The following is a 21,281-nucleotide window of genomic DNA, read 5'->3' as shown; positions in this document are numbered from 1 at the left end:
ATTCAATTTAGGACATTAAGATTTACGCAGTCAAACGCTTTATGAAAGTCTGTATAAATAACATTGACCTGAAGTCCATTTTCATAGTAAATTCGTTTCAGTAGACCATCCTGATCTGAATCCGTGTTGATTTAAAAATAATAAATGCTTTTAAGGTTGTGATATAGATTTTTTGGTTAATTGTTCAAAAAGTTTAGGTAAACATGAGAGCGAAAATAGGTCTGTAATTAGTTATTGAGATTTTAGAACACTATTTGAATATTGGAATAATAAAACTTAATTTCCAGAAAGATGGATGTATACCAATAGTTAGAGACCAATTATAAAGAATACGAATTGGGACAGAAAAGCATATTTACAATATTTAAGTAGTGTCGTATACAGTATTAACTCGATACGCACAACGTTATACCTTTTAAAGATGTTATACTAGGATCCTTTAAAGTTGATCAAAGCCAATGCCCAGCCGTTTAAACCTTCCGGAACTATACTTCAGCCAGACGACTAACCCACACTAAGTAGTAATCAACCAGACGCCTAATACAGGTTTAATCGTAGTTAGGGACTATATTCAATTATACCTAGTGCAAGATTAATGCCTATTTCCGTAAGTATAGATCTTTAAAGAATAAAGACTATTTGCAATTTTGATTACTAAAAAGGTTGTCCTAGCACACGTTATTTAAAAGGTAAACTTTAACTCTTAAAAATGAGACACTTAAAGGTAACGTTAATAAATAAATACGCAAGTCGAAAATATACTTTAGAAATAAAGTATAATGGCACAAAACAACAGTCGATACAATAAGTTCTCCACCTAGTTAATGCTAAGCGGAGAGACGTCCTTGGCTTGTTTTACATTCGTCTTTTATAGTCAAAAATAGTTAATATTGTTTTGCTTATTTTACATTAAGTTAAAGTGGGTCATTTGAATGTTTTGCCGAATTAGCATTATTGTAATACAGTACAAAATATTTCATAATTTGAACATATAATTTGTTTTGCTTAATCTATTTATTTAAATCTACTCTGTACTACAGTAGTATTTCTGAAACTCCATCAGGGTCGGGACTAGGATTTGTGCTTATTCCACCCAAGCTAATAAATATTATAGAGAGGGAAAACTGGATATTAGGTAGATCAATCCATATACGATAAAGGAGTAGTAAAATCTTTTAGATCAGTACTGTCTTTTGAGTACACAGAGCTAAAATAACCCTTAAATAGTTCCAATATTTTAGGGCCATATTGATTTATGAATATTATTAAGTTCTATATCAGAAGAGATATTATTATTTTTCTTTAAATTTTTGATATAGTTCCAAAATAACTTAGGGTTTTGCGAAAAAATAAATTAAATATAATTAATATATGAATTACAGTCTAATTTGGATCTAACTTTGTATAATGTTTTAAAAAGAATGCTACTGATTTGTATTGGAAATATCTATAGTATAATTTTGGGTGCTTACAAGCGATTTCCCTGAAGTCGTCAACGCCGTACGCCCCGGCATAAATTCGCTCCATATTTCTATAGCTGTATGCCAAGCCTGGGAATGACATACAACAACGTAGGTCGCTCATTGCACCGCTGTCCTCTAGAGACCATTCGTCTACATACGTTTCCTCTTCTCTTATTATTATTAATTACATACTTTTTGATTCGCTTTTATCTTGAGAATCGTATGCTGAAGACGAACGACCAGTTTGTTTTTCTTCTTTACTATCCTCAAATATATCATACAAATACCCTTCATTATCCAAGACTGCTTCCGGCTTGCCAAACTGTTCGATAAATATCTCTCGATCAGTTTGATCGACTTTTATGTCCAATAACTCATACTCGCCTGCAGTAGTTTTGTTAGTAAAGTAGTTTGGCTGCATCTTTGACTTCGTAGATGTTGTATTTGAACTGCTAACAGAATTCAATAAACTTAATATAAATAAACTTGTGGAGTAGAAAAAAAATATAAGTTGTTAAACACTTACTTTTTTAAAGTATTATTGTCGTTGACTTCCCAGGGGTACGTCAGTTGAAAAGGTCTGTGAAGAGTACTGTCGCGTTACACGTTTGTTGATCGATATAACAATAATATCATGATTATTATTCTTACTTTATACTATTACTAATTTCATATCGTACTATAATCTTTAATACTAAACATGGTTTCTTACTGTTTTACTGTAAACTGTTAAATTACTTAAAGTAAGAATATTATCACAATTACTGATATTGTTATTTGGTTCATGTTTGTCAGTAGTTGCTGGTATTGAACAGTCAGACGAAATATAAGTGTCTTCAAAATACTCTAAGTATTTGAAGAAATACTTAGAGAAAAATATGAGTTTCTTCAAATACCTAGAATTAATATTACAATTACTCACATAATAAATAAATAATTATTAAAGAGCCTTTTTAATAATAAACACTATTCGTACCCCCATTCGTAGGAATAAGTTTGATGCACTGTGTTACCTTTTATGATCCATGTCGTTTAATCGATGGTCATAAGATTTGAAAATTGTTTTAACATAAAATAAATGGCATCTGTTATTTGTGAATAGAATCCGTGTAAAGTGTCACATTGTGTGATTGTAGATGACGGAATGTGGACTGTGTTGAGAATCCAATGATTGTTTAACATGGATGTCATCATACACAAATATTGTTTATAGAAGATAAGGTGTTTGAGTAATTCCTTTTTAATGTATTCAAAGCCTCTAGATAAAAGTTTGGTTGTGAAGCCGAATTAAACTCTGTTAGAAGTAGCAAGAGAAGTTAGCTCCACCGAAACATAAACAATATCATTGTATGAACATTTTTCACACTCATTTATTTCTTGGAGGATCTTTGAGACTGGGTCCGAAGTAGTGTATTTTGAAAGCTAGCTCCAACAGCTATAACTATTTTTGAGTGTATTTAATTTTTTACGCAGAGCTAACAATAAGTTATCACATCTAAGCTCTTTCACCTGGCTACCAAGATCAGAGAGGCTCATATTCAAAGAAGCAAATTGTGCTTCTTGAGATTCGATAAATTTTTTTATTAGACGCTAGATTACTTGATTGGGACTAATTAAGATCTGAGAGCGCTTTCATTATAACTTCATTCAAATTTATTCTAATTTTACTAAAGTAAATGTGACATTTGCAGTTCTGCAAGAAACGCAATAAAGAAATAAAGGTAATTCCTGATATGATTTGTGTAGTACATACAAAATTTTTTTGTGTTTTAAGATTCCTTATTCTAAAGGGTGTTGTCTATTTTTGTGTATTAGTAAGTTAGTTAGTTACTTGTCCTCATTGTCAGCCGTCAACGGGTTGTCCAGATTCTCGCCTCCTTGAATACTTCGTTGCCGTGGAGTACCGTCTAACCTAAACCGGTATAACATTATGATGTTACAGCTGTACATAACATTTTAACCTTATGAGCTGAATCGACTTACTTGTCCTCATTGTCAGCCGTCAACGGGTTGTCCAGATTCTCGCCTCCTTGAATACTTCGTTGCCGTGGAGTACCGTCTAACCTAAACCGGTATAACATTATGATGTTACAGCTGTACATAACATTTTAACCTTATGAGCTGAATCGACTTGTCCTCATTGTCAGCCGTCAACGGGTTGTCCAGATTCTCGCCTCCTTGAATACTTCGTTGCCGTGGAGTACCGTCTAACCTAAACCGGTATAACATTATGATGTTACAGCTGTACATAACATTTTAACCTTATGAGCTGAATCGACTTGTCCTCATTGTCAGCCGTCAACGGGTTGTCCAGATTCTCGCCTCCTTGAATACTTCGTTGCCGTGGAGTACCGTCTAACCTAAACCGGTATAACATTATGATGTTACAGCTGTACATAACATTTTAACCTTATGAGCTGAATCGACTTACTTGTCCTCATTGTCAGCCGTCAACGGGTTGTCCAGATTCTCGCCTCCTTGAATACTTCGTTGCCGTGGAGTACCGTCTAACCTAAACCGGTATAACATTATGATGTTACAGCTGTACATAACATTTTAACCTTATGAGCTGAATCGACTTACTTGTCCTCATTGTCAGCCGTCAACGGTTTGTCCAGATTCTCGCCTCCTTGAATACTTCGTTGCCGTGGAGTACCGTCTAACCTAAACCGGTATAACATTATGATGTTACAGCTGTACATAACATTTTAACTTTATGAGCTGAATCGACTTACTTGTCCTCATTGTCAGCCGTCAACGGGTTGTCCAGATTCTCGCCTCCTTGAATACTTCGTTGCCGTGGAGTACCGTCTAACCTAAACCGGTATAACATTATGATGTTACAGCTGTACATAACATTTTAACTTTATGAGCTGAATCGACTTACTTGTCCTCATTGTCAGCCGTCAACGGGTTGTCCAGATTCTCGCCTCCTTGAATACTTCGTTGCCGTGGAGTACCGTCTAACCTAAACCGGTATAACATTATGATGTTACAGCTGTACATAACATTTTAACCTTATGAGCTGAATCGACTTACTTGTCCTCATTGTCAGCCGTCAACGGGTTGTCCAGATTCTCGCCTCCTTGAATACTTCGTTGCCGTGGAGTACCGTCTAACCTAAACCGGTATAACATTATGATGTTACAGCTGTACAAAACATTTTAACCTTATGAGCTGAATCGACTTACTTGTCCTCATTGTCAGCCGTCAACGGGTTGTCCAGATTCTCGCCTCCTTGAATACTTCGTTGCCGTGGAGTACCGTCTAACCTAAACCGGTATAACATTATGATGTTACAGCTGTACAAAACATTTTAACCTTATGAGCTGAATCGACTTACTTGTCCTCATTGTCAGCCGTCAACGGGTTGTCCAGATTCTCGCCTCCTTGAATACTTCGTTGCCGTGGAGTACCGTCTAACCTAAACCGGTATAACATTATGATGTTACAGCTGTACATAACATTTTAACCTTATGAGCTGAATCGACTTACTTGTCCTCATTGTCAGCCGTCAACGGGTTGTCCAGATTCTCGCCTCCTTGAATACTTCGTTGCCGTGGAGTACCGTCTAACCTAAACCGGTATAACATTATGATGTTACAGCTGTACATAACATTTTAACCTTATGAGCTGAATCGACTTGTCCTCATTGTCAGCCGTCAACGGGTTGTCCAGATTCTCGCCTCCTTGAATACTTCGTTGCCGTGGAGTACCGTCTAACCTAAACCGGTATAACATTATGATGTTACAGCTGTACAAAACATTTTAACCTTATGAGCTGAATCGACTTACTTGTCCTCATTGTCAGCCGTCAACGGTTTGTCCAGATTCTCGCCTCCTTGAATACTTCGTTGCCGTGGAGTACCGTCTAACCTAAACCGGTATAACATTATGATGTTACAGCTGTACATAACATTTTAACCTTATGAGCTGAATCGACTTACTTGTCCTCATTGTCAGCCGTCAACGGTTTGTCCAGATTCTCGCCTCCTTGAATACTTCGTTGCCGTGGAGTACCGTCTAACCTAAACCGGTATAACATTATGATGTTACAGCTGTACATAACATTTTAACCTTATGAGCTGAATCGACTTACTTGTCCTCATTGTCAGCCGTCAACGGGTTGTCCAGATTCTCGCCTCCTTGAATACTTCGTTGCCGTGGAGTACCGTCTAACCTAAACCGGTATAACATTATGATGTTACAGCTGTACATAACATTTTAACCTTATGAGCTGAATCGACTTACTTGTCCTCATTGTCAGCCGTCAACGGGTTGTCCAGATTCTCGCCTCCTTGAATACTTCGTTGCCGTGGAGTACCGTCTAACCTAAACCGGTATAACATTATGATGTTACAGCTGTACAAAACATTTTAACCTTATGAGCTGAATCGACTTGTCCTCATTGTCAGCCGTCAACGGGTTGTCCAGATTCTCGCCTCCTTGAATACTTCGTTGCCGTGGAGTACCGTCTAACCTAAACCGGTATAACATTATGATGTTACAGCTGTACATAACATTTTAACCTTATGAGCTGAATCGACTTGTCCTCATTGTCAGCCGTCAACGGGTTGTCCAGATTCTCGCCTCCTTGAATACTTCGTTGCCGTGGAGTACCGTCTAACCTAAACCGGTATAACATTATGATGTTACAGCTGTACAAAACATTTTAACCTTATGAGCTGAATCGACTTACTTGTCCTCTATGTCAGCCGTCAACGGTTTGTCCAGATTCTCGCCTCCTTGAATACTTCGTTGCCGTGGAGTACCGTCTAACCTAAACCGGTATAACATTATGATGTTACAGCTGTACATAACATTTTAACCTTATGAGCTGAATCGACTTACTTGTCCTCATTGTCAGCCGTCAACGGGTTGTCCAGATTCTCGCCTCCTTGAATACTTCGTTGCCGTGGAGTACCGTCTAACCTAAACCGGTATAACATTATGATGTTACAGCTGTACATAACATTTTAACCTTATGAGCTGAATCGACTTACTTGTCCTCATTGTCAGCCGTCAACGGGTTGTCCAGATTCTCGCCTCCTTGAATACTTCGTTGCCGTGGAGTACCGTCTAACCTAAACCGGTATAACATTATGATGTTACAGCTGTACATAACATTTTAACCTTATGAGCTGAATCGACTTACTTGTCCTCATTGTCAGCCGTCAACGGGTTGTCCAGATTCTCGCCTCCTTGAATACTTCGTTGCCGTGGAGTACCGTCTAACCTAAACCGGTATAACATTATGATGTTACAGCTGTACATAACATTTTAACTTTATGAGCTGAATCAACTTACTTGTCCTCATTGTCAGCCGTCAACGGGTTGTCCAGATTCTCGCCTCCTTGAATACTTCGTTGCCGTGGAGTACCGTCTAACCTAAACCGGTATAACATTATGATGTTACAGCTGTACAAAACATTTTAACCTTATGAGCTGAATCGACTTACTTGTCCTCATTGTCAGCCGTCAACGGGTTGTCCAGATTCTCGCCTCCTTGAATACTTCGTTGCCGTGGAGTACCGTCTAACCTAAACCGGTATAACATTATGATGTTACAGCTGTACATAACATTTTAACTTTATGAGCTGAATCAACTTACTTGTCCTCATTGTCAGCCGTCAACGGGTTGTCCAGATTCTCGCCTCCTTGAATACTTCGTTGCCGTGGAGTACCGCGTAACCTAAACCAGTATAACATTATGATGTTACAGCTGTACATAACATTTTAACTTAGGTTAGACGGTACTCCACGGAAACGAAGTATTCAAGGAGGCGGGAATCTGGACAAATCGTTGACGGCTGACAATGAGGACAAGTAAGTCGATTCAGCTCATAAGGTTAAAATGTTATGTATAGCTGTAACATCATAATGTTATACCGGTTTAGGTTAGACGGTACTCCACGGCAACGAAGTATTCAAGGAGGCGGGAATCTGGACAAATCGTTGACGGCTGACAATGAGGACAAATAAGTCGATTCAGCTCATAAGGTTAAAATGTTATGTACAGCTGTAACATCATAATGTTATACCGGTTTAGGTTAGACAGTACTCCACGGCAACGAAGTATTCAAGGAAGCGGGAATCTGGACAAACCGTTGACGGCTGACAATGAGGACAAATAAGTCGATTCAGCTCATAAGGTTAAAATGTTATGTACAGCTGGAACATCATAATGTTATACCGGTTTAGGTTAGACGGTACTCCACGGCAACGAATTATTCAAGGAGGCGGGAATCTGGACAAACCGTTGACGGCTGACAATGAGGACAAATAAGTCAATTCAGCTCATAAGGTTAAAATGTTATGTACAGCTGTAACATCATAATGTTATACCGGTTTAGGTTAGACGGTACTCCACGGCAACGAATTATTCAAGGAGGCGGGAATCTGGACAAACCGTTGACGGCTTACAATGAGGACAAATAAGTCGATTCAGCTCATAAGGTTAAAATGTTATGTACAGCTGTAACATCATAATGTTATACCGGTTTAGGTTAGACGGTACTCCACAGCAACGAAGTATTTAAGGAGGCGGGAATCTGGACAAATCGTTGACGGCTGACAATGAGGACAAATAAGTCGATTCAGCTCATAAGGTTAAATTGTTATGTACAGCTGTAACATCATAATGTTATACCGGTTTAGGTTAGACGGTACTCCACGGCAAGGAAGTATTCAAGGAGGCGGGAATCTGGACAAACCGTTGAAGGCTGACAATGAGGACAAATAAGTCGATTCAGCTCATAAGGTTAAAATGTTATGTACAGCTGTAACATCATAATGTTATACCAGTTTAGGTTAGACGGTACTCCACGGCAACGAATTATTCAAGGAGGCGGGAATCTGGACAAACCGTTGACGGCTGACAATGAGGACAAATAAGTCGATTCAGCTCATAAGGTTAAAATGTTATGTACAGCTGTAACATCATAATGTTATACCGGTTTAGGTTAGACGGTACTCCACGGCAACGAAGTATTCAAGGAGGCGGGAATCTGGACAAACCGTTGACGGCTGACAATGAGGACAAATAAGTCGATTCAGCTCATAAGGTTAAAATGTTATGTACAGCTGTAACATCATAATGTTATACCGGTTTAGGTTAGACGGTACTCCACAGCAACGAAGTATTTAAGGAGGCGGGAATCTGGACAAACCGTTGACGGCTGACAATGAGGACAAATAAGTCGATTCAGCTCATAAGGTTAAAATGTTATGTACAGCTGTAACATCATAATGTTATACCGGTTTAGGTTAGACGGTACTCCACGGCAACGAAGTATTCAAGGAGGCGGGAATCTGGACAAACCGTTGAAGGCTGACAATGAGGACAAATAAGTCGATTCAGCTCATAAGGTTAAAATGTTATGTACAGCTGTAACATCATAATGTTATACCGGTTTAGGTTAGACGGTACTCCACGGCAACGAAGTATTCAAGGAGGCGGGAATCTGGACAAATCGTTGACGGCTGACAATGAGGACAAATAAGTCGATTTAGCTCATAAGGTTAAAATGTTATGTACAGCTGTAACATCATAATGTTATACCGGTTTAGGTTAGACGGTACTCCACGGCAACGAAGTATTCAAGGAGGCGGGAATCTGGACAAACCGTTGACGGCTGACAATGAGGACAAATAAGTCGATTCAGCTCATAAGGTTAAAATGTTATGTACAGCTGTAACATCATAATGTTATACCGGTTTAGGTTAGACGGTACTCCACGGCAACGAAGTATTTAAGGAGGCGGGAATCTGGACAAACCGTTGAAGGCTGACAATGAGGACAAATAAGTCGATTCAGCTCATAAGGTTAAAATGTTATGTACAGCTGTAACATCATAATGTTATACCGGTTTAGGTTAGACGGTACTCCACGGCAACGAAGTATTCAAGGAGGCGGGAATCTGGACAAACCGTTGACGGCTGACAATGAGGACAAATAAGTCGATTCAGCTCATAAGGTTAAAATGTTATGTACAGCTGTAACATCATAATGTTATACCGGTTTAGGTTAGACGGTACTCCACGGCAACGAAGTATTCAAGGAGGCGGGAATCTGGACAAACCGTTGACGGCTGACAATGAGGACAAATAAGTCGATTCAGCTCATAAGGTTAAAATGTTATGTACAGCTGTAACATCATAATGTTATACCGGTTTAGGTTAGACGGTACTCCACGGCAACGAAGTATTCAAGGAGGCGGGAATCTGGACAAACCGTTGACGGCTGACAATGAGGACAAATAAGTCGATTCAGCTCATAAGGTTAAAATGTTATGTACAGCTGTAACATCATAATGTTATACCGGTTTAGGTTAGACGGTACTCCACGGCAACGAAGTATTCAAGGAGGCGGGAATCTGGACAAACCGTTGACGGCTGACAATGAGGACAAATAAGTCGATTTAGCTCATAAGGTTAAAATGTTATGTACAGCTGTAACATCATAATGTTATACCGGTTTAGGTTAGACGGTACTCCACGGCAACGAATTATTCAAGGAGGCGGGAATCTGGACAAACCGTTGACGGCTGACAATGAGGACAAATAAGTCGATTCAGCTCATAAGGTTAAAATGTTATGTACAGCTGTAACATCATAATGTTATACCGGTTTAGGTTAGACGGTACTCCACGGCAACGAAGTATTCAAGGAGGCGGGAATCTGGACAAACCGTTGACGGCTGACAATGAGGACAAATAAGTCGATTCAGCTCATAAGGTTAAAATGTTATGTACAGCTGTAACATCATAATGTTATACCGGTTTAGGTTAGACGGTACTCCACGGCAACGAAGTATTCAAGGAGGCGGGAATCTGGACAAACCGTTGACGGCTGACAATGAGGACAAATAAGTCGATTCAGCTCATAAGGTTAAAATGTTATGTACAGCTGTAACATCATAATGTTATACCGGTTTAGGTTAGACGGTACTCCACGGCAACGAAGTATTCAAGGAGGCGGGAATCTGGACAAACCGTTGACGGCTGACAATGAGGACAAATAAGTCGATTCAGCTCATAAGGTTAAAATGTTATGTACAGCTGTAACATCATAATGTTATACCGGTTTAGGTTAGACGGTACTCCACGGCAACGAAGTATTCAAGGAGGCGGGAATCTGGACAAACCGTTGACGGCTGACAATGAGGACAAATAAGTCGATTCAGCTCATAAGGTTAAAATGTTATGTACAGCTGTAACATCATAATGTTATACCGGTTTAGGTTAGACGGTACTCCACGGCAACGAAGTATTCAAGGAGGCGGGAATCTGGACAAACCGTTGAAGGCTGACAATGAGGACAAATAAGTCGATTCAGCTCATAAGGTTAAAATGTTATGTACAGCTGTAACATCATAATGTTATACCGGTTTAGGTTAGACGGTACTCCACGGCAACGAAGTATTCAAGGAGGCGGGAATCTGGACAAACCGTTGACGGCTGACAATGAGGACAAATAAGTCGATTCAGCTCATAAGGTTAAAATGTTATGTACAGCTGTAACATCATAATGTTATACCGGTTTAGGTTAGACGGTACTCCACGGCAACGAAGTATTCAAGGAGGCGGGAATCTGGACAAACCGTTGACGGCTGACAATGAGGACAAATAAGTCGATTCAGCTCATAAGGTTAAAATGTTATGTACAGCTGTAACATCATAATGTTATACCGGTTTAGGTTAGACGGTACTCCACGGCAACGAAGTATTCAAGGAGGCGGGAATCTGGACAAACCGTTGACGGCTGACAATGAGGACAAATAAGTCGATTCAGCTCATAAGGTTAAAATGTTATGTACAGCTGTAACATCATAATGTTATACCGGTTTAGGTTAGACGGTACTCCACGGCAACGAAGTATTCAAGGAGGCGGGAATCTGGACAAACCGTTGACGGCTGACAATGAGGACAAATAAGTCGATTCAGCTCATAAGGTTAAAATGTTATGTACAGCTGTAACATCATAATGTTATACCGGTTTAGGTTAGACGGTACTCCACGGCAACGAAGTATTCAAGGAGGCGGGAATCTGGACAAACCGTTGACGGCTGACAATGAGGACAAATAAGTCGATTCAGCTCATAAGGTTAAAATGTTATGTACAGCTGTAACATCATAATGTTATACCGGTTTAGGTTAGACGGTACTCCACGGCAACGAAGTATTCAAGGAGGCGGGAATCTGGACAAACCGTTGACGGCTGACAATGAGGACAAATAAGTCGATTCAGCTCATAAGGTTAAAATGTTATGTACAGCTGTAACATCATAATGTTATACCGGTTTAGGTTAGACGGTACTCCACGGCAACGAAGTATTCAAGGAGGCGGGAATCTGGACAAACCGTTGACGGCTGACAATGAGGACAAATAAGTCGATTCAGCTCATAAGGTTAAAATGTTATGTACAGCTGTAACATCATAATGTTATACCGGTTTAGGTTAGACGGTACTCCACGGCAACGAAGTATTCAAGGAGGCGGGAATCTGGACAAACCGTTGACGGCTGACAATGAGGACAAATAAGTCGATTCAGCTCATAAGGTTAAAATGTTATGTACAGCTGTAACATCATAATGTTATACCGGTTTAGGTTAGACGGTACTCCACGGCAACGAATTATTCAAGGAGGCGGGAATCTGGACAAACCGTTGACGGCTGACAATGAGGACAAATAAGTCGATTCAGCTCATAAGGTTAAAATGTTATGTACAGCTGTAACATCATAATGTTATACCGGTTTAGGTTAGACGGTACTCCACGGCAACGAAGTATTCAAGGAGGCGGGAATCTGGACAAACCGTTGACGGCTGACAATGAGGACAAATAAGTCGATTCAGCTCATAAGGTTAAAATGTTATGTACAGCTGTAACATCATAATGTTATACCGGTTTAGGTTAGACGGTACTCCACGGCAACGAAGTATTCAAGGAGGCGGGAATCTGGACAAACCGTTGAAGGCTGACAATGAGGACAAATAAGTCGATTCAGCTCATAAGGTTAAAATGTTATGTACAGCTGTAACATCATAATGTTATACCGGTTTAGGTTAGACGGTACTCCACGGCAACGAAGTATTCAAGGAGGCGGGAATCTGGACAAACCGTTGACGGCTGACAATGAGGACAAATAAGTCGATTCAGCTCATAAGGTTAAAATGTTATGTACAGCTGTAACATCATAATGTTATACCGGTTTAGGTTAGACGGTACTCCACGGCAACGAAGTATTCAAGGAGGCGGGAATCTGGACAAACCGTTGACGGCTGACAATGAGGACAAATAAGTCGATTCAGCTCATAAGGTTAAAATGTTATGTACAGCTGTAACATCATAATGTTATACCGGTTTAGGTTAGACGGTACTCCACGGCAACGAAGTATTCAAGGAGGCGGGAATCTGGACAAACCGTTGACGGCTGACAATGAGGACAAATAAGTCGATTCAGCTCATAAGGTTAAAATGTTATGTACAGCTGTAACATCATAATGTTATACCGGTTTAGGTTAGACGGTACTCCACGGCAAGGAAGTATTCAAGGAGGCGGGAATCTGGACAAACCGTTGAAGGCTGACAATGAGGACAAATAAGTCGATTCAGCTCATAAGGTTAAAATGTTATGTACAGCTGTAACATCATAATGTTATACCGGTTTAGGTTAGACGGTACTCCACGGCAACGAAGTATTCAAGGAGGCGGGAATCTGGACAAACCGTTGACGGCTGACAATGAGGACAAATAAGTCGATTCAGCTCATAAGGTTAAAATGTTATGTACAGCTGTAACATCATAATGTTATACCGGTTTAGGTTAGACGGTACTCCACGGCAACGAAGTATTCAAGGAGGCGGGAATCTGGACAAACCGTTGACGGCTGACAATGAGGACAAATAAGTCGATTCAGCTCATAAGGTTAAAATGTTATGTACAGCTGTAACATCATAATGTTATACCGGTTTAGGTTAGACGGTACTCCACGGCAACGAAGTATTTAAGGAGGCGGGAATCTGGACAAACCGTTGAAGGCTGACAATGAGGACAAATAAGTCGATTCAGCTCATAAGGTTAAAATGTTATGTACAGCTGTAACATCATAATGTTATACCGGTTTAGGTTAGACGGTACTCCACGGCAACGAAGTATTCAAGGAGGCGGGAATCTGGACAAACCGTTGAAGGCTGACAATGAGGACAAATAAGTCGATTCAGCTCATAAGGTTAAAATGTTATGTACAGCTGTAACATCATAATGTTATACCGGTTTAGGTTAGACGGTACTCCACGGCAACGAAGTATTCAAGGAGGCGGGAATCTGGACAAACCGTTGACGGCTGACAATGAGGACAAATAAGTCGATTCAGCTCATAAGGTTAAAATGTTATGTACAGCTGTAACATCATAATGTTATACCGGTTTAGGTTAGACGGTACTCCACGGCAACGAAGTATTCAAGGAGGCGGGAATCTGGACAAACCGTTGACGGCTGACAATGAGGACAAATAAGTCGATTCAGCTCATAAGGTTAAAATGTTATGTACAGCTGTAACATCATAATGTTATACCGGTTTAGGTTAGACGGTACTCCACGGCAACGAAGTATTCAAGGAGGCGGGAATCTGGACAAACCGTTGACGGCTGACAATGAGGACAAATAAGTCGATTCAGCTCATAAGGTTAAAATGTTATGTACAGCTGTAACATCATAATGTTATACCGGTTTAGGTTAGACGGTACTCCACGGCAACGAAGTATTCAAGGAGGCGGGAATCTGGACAAACCGTTGACGGCTGACAATGAGGACAAATAAGTCGATTCAGCTCATAAGGTTAAAATGTTATGTACAGCTGTAACATCATAATGTTATACCGGTTTAGGTTAGACGGTACTCCACGGCAACGAAGTATTCAAGGAGGCGGGAATCTGGACAAACCGTTGACGGCTGACAATGAGGACAAATAAGTCGATTCAGCTCATAAGGTTAAAATGTTATGTACAGCTGTAACATCATAATGTTATACCGGTTTAGGTTAGACGGTACTCCACGGCAACGAAGTATTCAAGGAGGCGGGAATCTGGACAAACCGTTGACGGCTGACAATGAGGACAAATAAGTCGATTCAGCTCATAAGGTTAAAATGTTATGTACAGCTGTAACATCATAATGTTATACCGGTTTAGGTTAGACGGTACTCCACGGCAACGAAGTATTCAAGGAGGCGGGAATCTGGACAAACCGTTGACGGCTGACAATGAGGACAAATAAGTCGATTCAGCTCATAAGGTTAAAATGTTATGTACAGCTGTAACATCATAATGTTATACCGGTTTAGGTTAGACGGTACTCCACGGCAAGGAAGTATTCAAGGAGGCGGGAATCTGGACAAACCGTTGAAGGCTGACAATGAGGACAAATAAGTCGATTCAGCTCATAAGGTTAAAATGTTATGTACAGCTGTAACATCATAATGTTATACCGGTTTAGGTTAGACGGTACTCCACGGCAACGAAGTATTCAAGGAGGCGGGAATCTGGACAAACCGTTGAAGGCTGACAATGAGGACAAATAAGTCGATTCAGCTCATAAGGTTAAAATGTTATGTACAGCTGTAACATCATAATGTTATACCGGTTTAGGTTAGACGGTACTCCACGGCAACGAAGTATTCAAGGAGGCGGGAATCTGGACAAACCGTTGACGGCTGACAATGAGGACAAATAAGTCGATTCAGCTCATAAGGTTAAAATGTTATGTACAGCTGTAACATCATAATGTTATACCGGTTTAGGTTAGACGGTACTCCACGGCAACGAAGTATTCAAGGAGGCGGGAATCTGGACAAACCGTTGACGGCTGACAATGAGGACAAATAAGTCGATTCAGCTCATAAGGTTAAAATGTTATGTACAGCTGTAACATCATAATGTTATACCGGTTTAGGTTAGACGGTACTCCACGGCAACGAAGTATTCAAGGAGGCGGGAATCTGGACAAACCGTTGACGGCTGACAATGAGGACAAATAAGTCGATTCAGCTCATAAGGTTAAAATGTTATGTACAGCTGTAACATCATAATGTTATACCGGTTTAGGTTAGACGGTACTCCACGGCAACGAATTATTCAAGGAGGCGGGAATCTGGACAAACCGTTGACGGCTGACAATGAGGACAAATAAGTCGATTCAGCTCATAAGGTTAAAATGTTATGTACAGCTGTAACATCATAATGTTATACCGGTTTAGGTTAGACGGTACTCCACGGCAACGAAGTATTTAAGGAGGCGGGAATCTGGACAAACCGTTGACGGCTGACAATGAGGACAAATAAGTCGATTCAGCTCATAAGGTTAAAATGTTATGTACAGCTGTAACATCATAATGTTATACCGGTTTAGGTTAGACGGTACTCCACGGCAAGGAAGTATTCAAGGAGGCGGGAATCTGGACAAACCGTTGACGGCTGACAATGAGGACAAATAAGTCGATTCAGCTCATAAGGTTAAAATGTTATGTACAGCTGTAACATCATAATGTTATACCGGTTTAGGTTAGACGGTACTCCACGGCAACGAAGTATTCAAGGAGGCGGGAATCTGGACAAACCGTTGAAGGCTGACAATGAGGACAAATAAGTCGATTCAGCTCATAAGGTTAAAATGTTATGTACAGCTGTAACATCATAATGTTATACCGGTTTAGGTTAGACGGTACTCCACGGCAACGAAGTATTCAAGGAGGCGGGAATCTGGACAAACCGTTGACGGCTGACAATGAGGACAAATAAGTCGATTCAGCTCATAAGGTTAAAATGTTATGTACAGCTGTAACATCATAATGTTATACCGGTTTAGGTTAGACGGTACTCCACGGCAACGAAGTATTCAAGGAGGCGGGAATCTGGACAAACCGTTGACGGCTGACAATGAGGACAAATAAGTCGATTTAGCTCATAAGGTTAAAATGTTATGTACAGCTGTAACATCATAATGTTATACCGGTTTAGGTTAGACGGTACTCCACGGCAACGAAGTATTCAAGGAGGCGGGAATCTGGACAAATCGTTGACGGCTGACAATGAGGACAAATAAGTCGATTCAGCTCATAAGGTTAAAATGTTATGTACAGCTGTAACATCATAATGTTATACCGGTTTAGGTTAGACGGTACTCCACGGCAACGAAGTATTCAAGGAGGCGGGAATCTGGACAAACCGTTGACGGCTGACAATGAGGACAAATAAGTCGATTCAGCTCATAAGGTTAAAATGTTATGTACAGCTGTAACATCATAATGTTATACCGGTTTAGGTTAGACGGTACTCCACGGCAACGAAGTATTCAAGGAGGCGGGAATCTGGACAAACCGTTGACGGCTGACAATGAGGACAAGTAACTAACTAACTTACTAATACACAAAAATAGACAACACCCTTTAGAATAAGGAATCTTAAAACACAAAAAAAATTTGTATGTACTACACAAATCATATCAGGAATTACTTTTATTTCTTTATTGCATTTCTTGCAGAACTGCAAATGTCACATTTACTTTAGTAAAATTAGAATAAATTTGAATGAAGTCATAATGAAAGCGCTCTCAGATCTTTATTAGTCCCAATCAAGTAATCTAGCGTCTAATAAAAAACTTTATCGAATCTCAAGAAGCACAATTTGCTTCTTTGAATATGAGCCTCTCTGATCTTGGTAGCCAGGTGAAAGAGCTTGGATGTGATAACTTATTGTTAGCTCTGCGTAAAAAATTAAATACACTCAAAAATAGTTATAGCTGTTGGAGCTAGCTTTCAAAATACACTATTTCGGACCCAATCTCAAAGATCCTCCAAGAAATAAATGAGTGTGAAAAATGTTCATACAATGATATTGTTTATGTTTCGGTGGAGCTAACTTCTCTTGCTACTTCTAACAGAGTTTAATTCGGCTTCACAACCAAACTTTTAACCAAACTTTTTTTAATAATTGAACAAATATCTACTCAAATATTTTTAATATTACTTACACTTAGATTTTGTGCGTTGGTTTCAGCTAACTTTGTAAAAGTTTCTCGCGCATCTCCTAATTGTGTCTTAAATTTTTTTTAGCTAAATCAAAATTGTATAATATTGCATTTTAAGTTTAAAAAAAAAAAAGTGAAAATAATATAAGCCATTACCCATATTGTTTTGAATTTGAATTAATTTTCTTTTACGACTATTATTTGTTTTTGAGGTTGCTCAGTACTAGAAGAAGGAATATGAGTAGAAATGAACGTCGGTTCTTCTAGCTCATTATATTCACTATCAAAGATTTCCTCGCAAACTATATTTAAATTTTCTTCCTTAAGTAAATCACCTGAAATTGTTTTAAAATTAATCTGCATATAATTGTTTTTAAAAATGAAAAATTTTAAAATAATTACTGTCATCATCAACAGGATATTTAATTGATATGCTTCTATGTTCTGCGTTTAAAATTGAATAGTCGCCTATGGCTAAACGTTCTACATCGTCAACCTAAACATAAAACCATTTTACATAACAATCCTAATCCTAAAATTGCTAAAGAAATAGAATAAATAGTACCTAAAAAACTAAACAATTATTAAGTTAAAGTTCTCAATTTTATTACTTGATCTTCAGGAAACGAATCAGGACACGTTGTTCCTTCCACATATTCATAACCAATTAAACCGAGAACCTTTTTCTCGCGGTCATTTAACTCGGGAATCGTTATGCTTTTATTGCCAGTTAATTGTTTGGCATTCCAAAGGGCTGAAGCTTGTTTGGATACTTTAGTCTTTAAGTCCCTCCATGACTACAAAAATTATAAGAACATTTTAAGAAATATTATATAATTTATATAAATAACAAACAAAATCCTATTATATAAAAAGAAGCACTAAAATTATTGTAATTTGGTTTTTACAATTTAATTAAATACTAACCTCTTTCCATGATTTTACATCCTTTTCCTTTACCCCCGGGTTACGCAAATTTTTTAACTGCCCAACCAGTTCATCCCATGAACCTCTCAAGCTATCCCTTTCGTGAAGAGATTGAAATTTACTAGTAGCTACACGTGGACGCTGCACCATGTAGTCTACAAAAAAAGCCAGTTGTTTCTCATTTCTTCTTCCTTATCTCGTTTTTTTATGGTTCACAGCATTCTGATCTTGGTTACTGGATGACAATGAATAATTAAATATTTATGATCAATGAAAACAAATATATATTTAGTTATGTGTTTAGTTATTAAATCAATAACTAAACAATTACCTGCTTTGGGTATTTGCTGTATCCATGGTAATTAATAAATACAAATATTTAAAAATATTACTGGGATTGCCCCATATACTCTTAAAAATTCTCTTAGAAATTAGTGCTACAACAGTAGTGTGTTTTATTTCATTTTTCTATTGTTATAGCAGTAGTGATATAATATGTATATATACATCAACTTTTGAAATTACTGCTATAGCAGTAGCTGTCCACTAATGTGTTAAGTAAACTGATGTTTATTAATAGTAGACATACACTGTACACATATTGTATGTGTTAGGTCTATGTAGTAATTAAACCTAACCTACTGCTAATAACTAGTGTTATTATAAATTGGAATATATGAATTTATTAATATTTAAAACAAAAGATGTGTATAGGCGCTATACATTTTAAAATGAACTATATTATATAACTTTATCCATTAAAGAATTATACTTGGATACCTACCACAGTAACTATGTAACTAATAATATTCACTTACCTCTTGTTCATATTTAAATTTAATGTGTATAACGTTTCAAATTTAATGTTAAATTAAAAATTAAAAAATCACTCATCGGGATGATAAGATTCAAACGATAAACATGCGTTCATAATCCCTTCGCAGCGCTGTGATTGGATAAAATATATAACCTCTCTGAAAATTATCGTTAGCTACCGGCTTCTTATCGACTTGGTGGCTACAATTATCGACTACAATTTGTAAACGCAAACTATCGATAGAGTCATTTACAGAATCGCAAAGTCGATAACAAAATTTGATACATTTTAGAAATTTCGATAATAAGCAATTATCGAATTAATTCGGTAACACAGTATCGAGTTACAGAATCGATCTATTGTTTGGCTAGTAAAATAGGCTAGGCCGAAACGACAGTTCTCGTCTTTGCCACCGGTGGTATTGTTATCATTATCGTTATCAATAACTCCCAATTTGCCATTGTCCAATGTCCGTTTCTGTTTCATGGGGCTTCCAGTGCTTTAACCTCCCACTGCAAACCAGGGCATACTAGATATACTAGGTAAAAACGGAATTCATGGTAACAGTTGTGGCCATGAAAGACGAGGAAATCATGATATCCTTCGGAACCATGGTATACGTGTTGGTTGAGATAATCAAGGTAAATTCGTTGGCTGGGTAACCGCGGCGGTATTAACAATGGTAATAGCTGTCTTAATGATAATACTATGATTCTTAGAAGTTTAAATACTAGACGTAATATAATATAAATAATTGTTAGTGCTATTATAATTAATTTAAATAAAACGTATAAAAGCCATAGTGTAATTACCAATAGTTCGTATAATAACTAAAAATATTTTAGAATCCGTATTATTATGGAATCATTCTCCGAGCTGTCGGGCTCTCCGTCTTTGTTTCCAGTGACATTATCCATCCCCGACGCAGGGCTACCAGCAGCTTGGCTGCGTGCTCGATTTAGATAATAAAAATATGAAACTTAGAAGTTTAAATACGAGACGCAATATGAAAAAATATGATTCTTAGAAGTTTAAATACTAGACGTAATATAAAATAAATAATTGTAAGTGCTATTATAATTAGTTAAAATAAAACTTTTAAAAGCCTAGCTAGGCTGCTGGCTCGATTTACCGACATTTGGGACGAGCCACCCCTACCTGCCGTTCCTTGGGGTCCGACCCCTTCCGTTACTCTCCTGAACGTCTGGTCGCCTGGCGGTTGATTAATCTATCAACGTTAATTAAGCTCAACGCCCTAATCCTGTTTTCATTTACCTTGGAATATAACTTGCATCTTGAATATTTTTGTGGGAAAGAAAAATTACTTAAGTCTGATGTTAGATTATTATTTGTACTCTTCTGCATCATATCTGCAGCTATTTTTAGCCATGACATTGGCATACGTTTCTTTTGACGTGACTATATCACCATTCATTTCAACTGCGAATATAGATGGTCCGCTTTCATGGCCGTCAGATCCTCGGCCAAATGTTGTGGAGGAGTCCTATCATATACAAGTACTACATACCTAATAGTTACGTTAACACTATCAATAGTTAATTAAAAAACAGTACATTTAAATACAAGTTTAAGAAATACTTTTAACATATCAACATAGTCATTAAATTTAATATCCTTCAGATGTAGTCATCAACTACTATAGCTAATCCAAATTTGTAGGCTATCTGAAATTCAAATTATATTGTACTTGATATTTAACATAATTTTTGAATAAAATAGAGTGTGTAAAATAACATAACTAATAAAACAAACATAATGATAGTGATAACATATTATAAATTGACAAAATTAACCAAAATGCTATAACTCAGCGTCGGTGGTCCTGCATGGATACAGGTGGACATATTTGGTAAGATTGTTCGCCAATACCTACAGATATTTGTTATTCGACGTAGAGGTTTCGAACGGTCCGAGGTGATCGATGTGGATGATCTGGAAGGGGCGTTTTCCCGGGGGAATCCAAAAAATCCGTAAATTGTATACAAATTCTGTAAATCCGTAAATCTACGGAAAATTCCGTAGAGTTG

At 38.6% G+C, this 21,281-nt stretch overlaps 1 protein-coding gene, 1 long non-coding RNA gene and 1 pseudogene across 52 annotated transcripts; 1 reads left to right on the top strand and 2 right to left on the bottom strand.

Moving 5' to 3' along the window:
* Window positions 1-346: 346 nt before the first annotated feature.
* Window positions 347-7,052, bottom strand: LOC126847637 (uncharacterized). Of its 50 annotated transcripts, none has more exons than XM_050587976.1 (21): window positions 6,923-7,052; window positions 6,771-6,851; window positions 6,619-6,699; window positions 6,467-6,547; window positions 6,315-6,395; window positions 6,163-6,243; window positions 6,011-6,091; window positions 5,863-5,943; window positions 5,563-5,643; window positions 5,411-5,491; window positions 5,259-5,339; window positions 4,959-5,039; window positions 4,503-4,583; window positions 4,047-4,127; window positions 3,895-3,975; window positions 3,743-3,823; window positions 3,595-3,675; window positions 3,447-3,527; window positions 3,295-3,375; window positions 1,990-2,359; window positions 350-1,912 (listed from the first exon to the last, which is right to left on the bottom strand). In XM_050587976.1, the coding sequence occupies exons 1-20, from the start codon at window positions 7,039-7,041 to the stop codon at window positions 2,158-2,160; spliced, it is 1,779 nt and encodes a 592-aa protein (XP_050443933.1). In that variant the 5' UTR covers window positions 7,042-7,052; the 3' UTR covers window positions 350-1,912; window positions 1,990-2,157. The 50 variants fall into 50 exon arrangements, with proteins under 50 accessions (XP_050443955.1, XP_050443956.1, XP_050443954.1 ...); XM_050587972.1 differs by lacking the exons at window positions 4,503-4,583; window positions 5,563-5,643 and adding exons at window positions 4,655-4,735; window positions 5,715-5,795 and having other exon boundaries at window positions 352-1,915; XM_050587973.1 differs by lacking the exon at window positions 4,503-4,583 and adding an exon at window positions 4,807-4,887 and having other exon boundaries at window positions 352-1,915.
* A 155-nt stretch (window positions 7,053-7,207) lies between these two features.
* Window positions 7,208-14,946, top strand: LOC126847614 (uncharacterized). Of its 2 annotated transcripts, XR_007687104.1 has the most exons (4): window positions 7,208-7,289; window positions 12,225-12,528; window positions 12,985-13,136; window positions 14,809-14,946. It is a non-coding gene; the product is annotated as an uncharacterized LOC126847614 (long non-coding RNA). The 2 variants fall into 2 exon arrangements; XR_007687103.1 differs by lacking the exon at window positions 12,225-12,528 and having other exon boundaries at window positions 12,833-13,136.
* A 2,271-nt stretch (window positions 14,947-17,217) lies between these two features.
* Window positions 17,218-18,773, bottom strand: LOC126847602 (uncharacterized; annotated as a pseudogene).
* Window positions 18,774-21,281: the final 2,508 nt, after the last annotated feature.

The sequence above is a fragment of the Adelges cooleyi genome, unplaced genomic scaffold, assembly GCF_023614345.1.
Source record: "Adelges cooleyi isolate 19-005CV unplaced genomic scaffold, UGA_ACOO_1.1 ACOO_flye_CR_arks_rails_tigmint_CR_PRNA_11, whole genome shotgun sequence".
In the NCBI taxonomy this organism is placed as follows: domain Eukaryota; kingdom Metazoa; phylum Arthropoda; class Insecta; order Hemiptera; family Adelgidae; genus Adelges; species Adelges cooleyi.
This window is presented reverse-complemented; position numbering and strand designations above follow the sequence as displayed.

Coding starts and splice junctions, on each gene's coding strand:
- LOC126847637 (XM_050587976.1), bottom strand. CDS start 7,041: ATGTACAGCTGTAACATCATAATGTTATACCGGTTTAGGTTAGACGGT. Junction 4,128..4,502: donor ACGGCTGACAATGAGGACAA/GTAAGTCGATTC, acceptor ATACCGGTTTAG/GTTAGACGGTACTCCACGGC. Junction 3,976..4,046: donor ACGGCTGACAATGAGGACAA/GTAAGTCGATTC, acceptor ATACCGGTTTAG/GTTAGACGGTACTCCACGGC.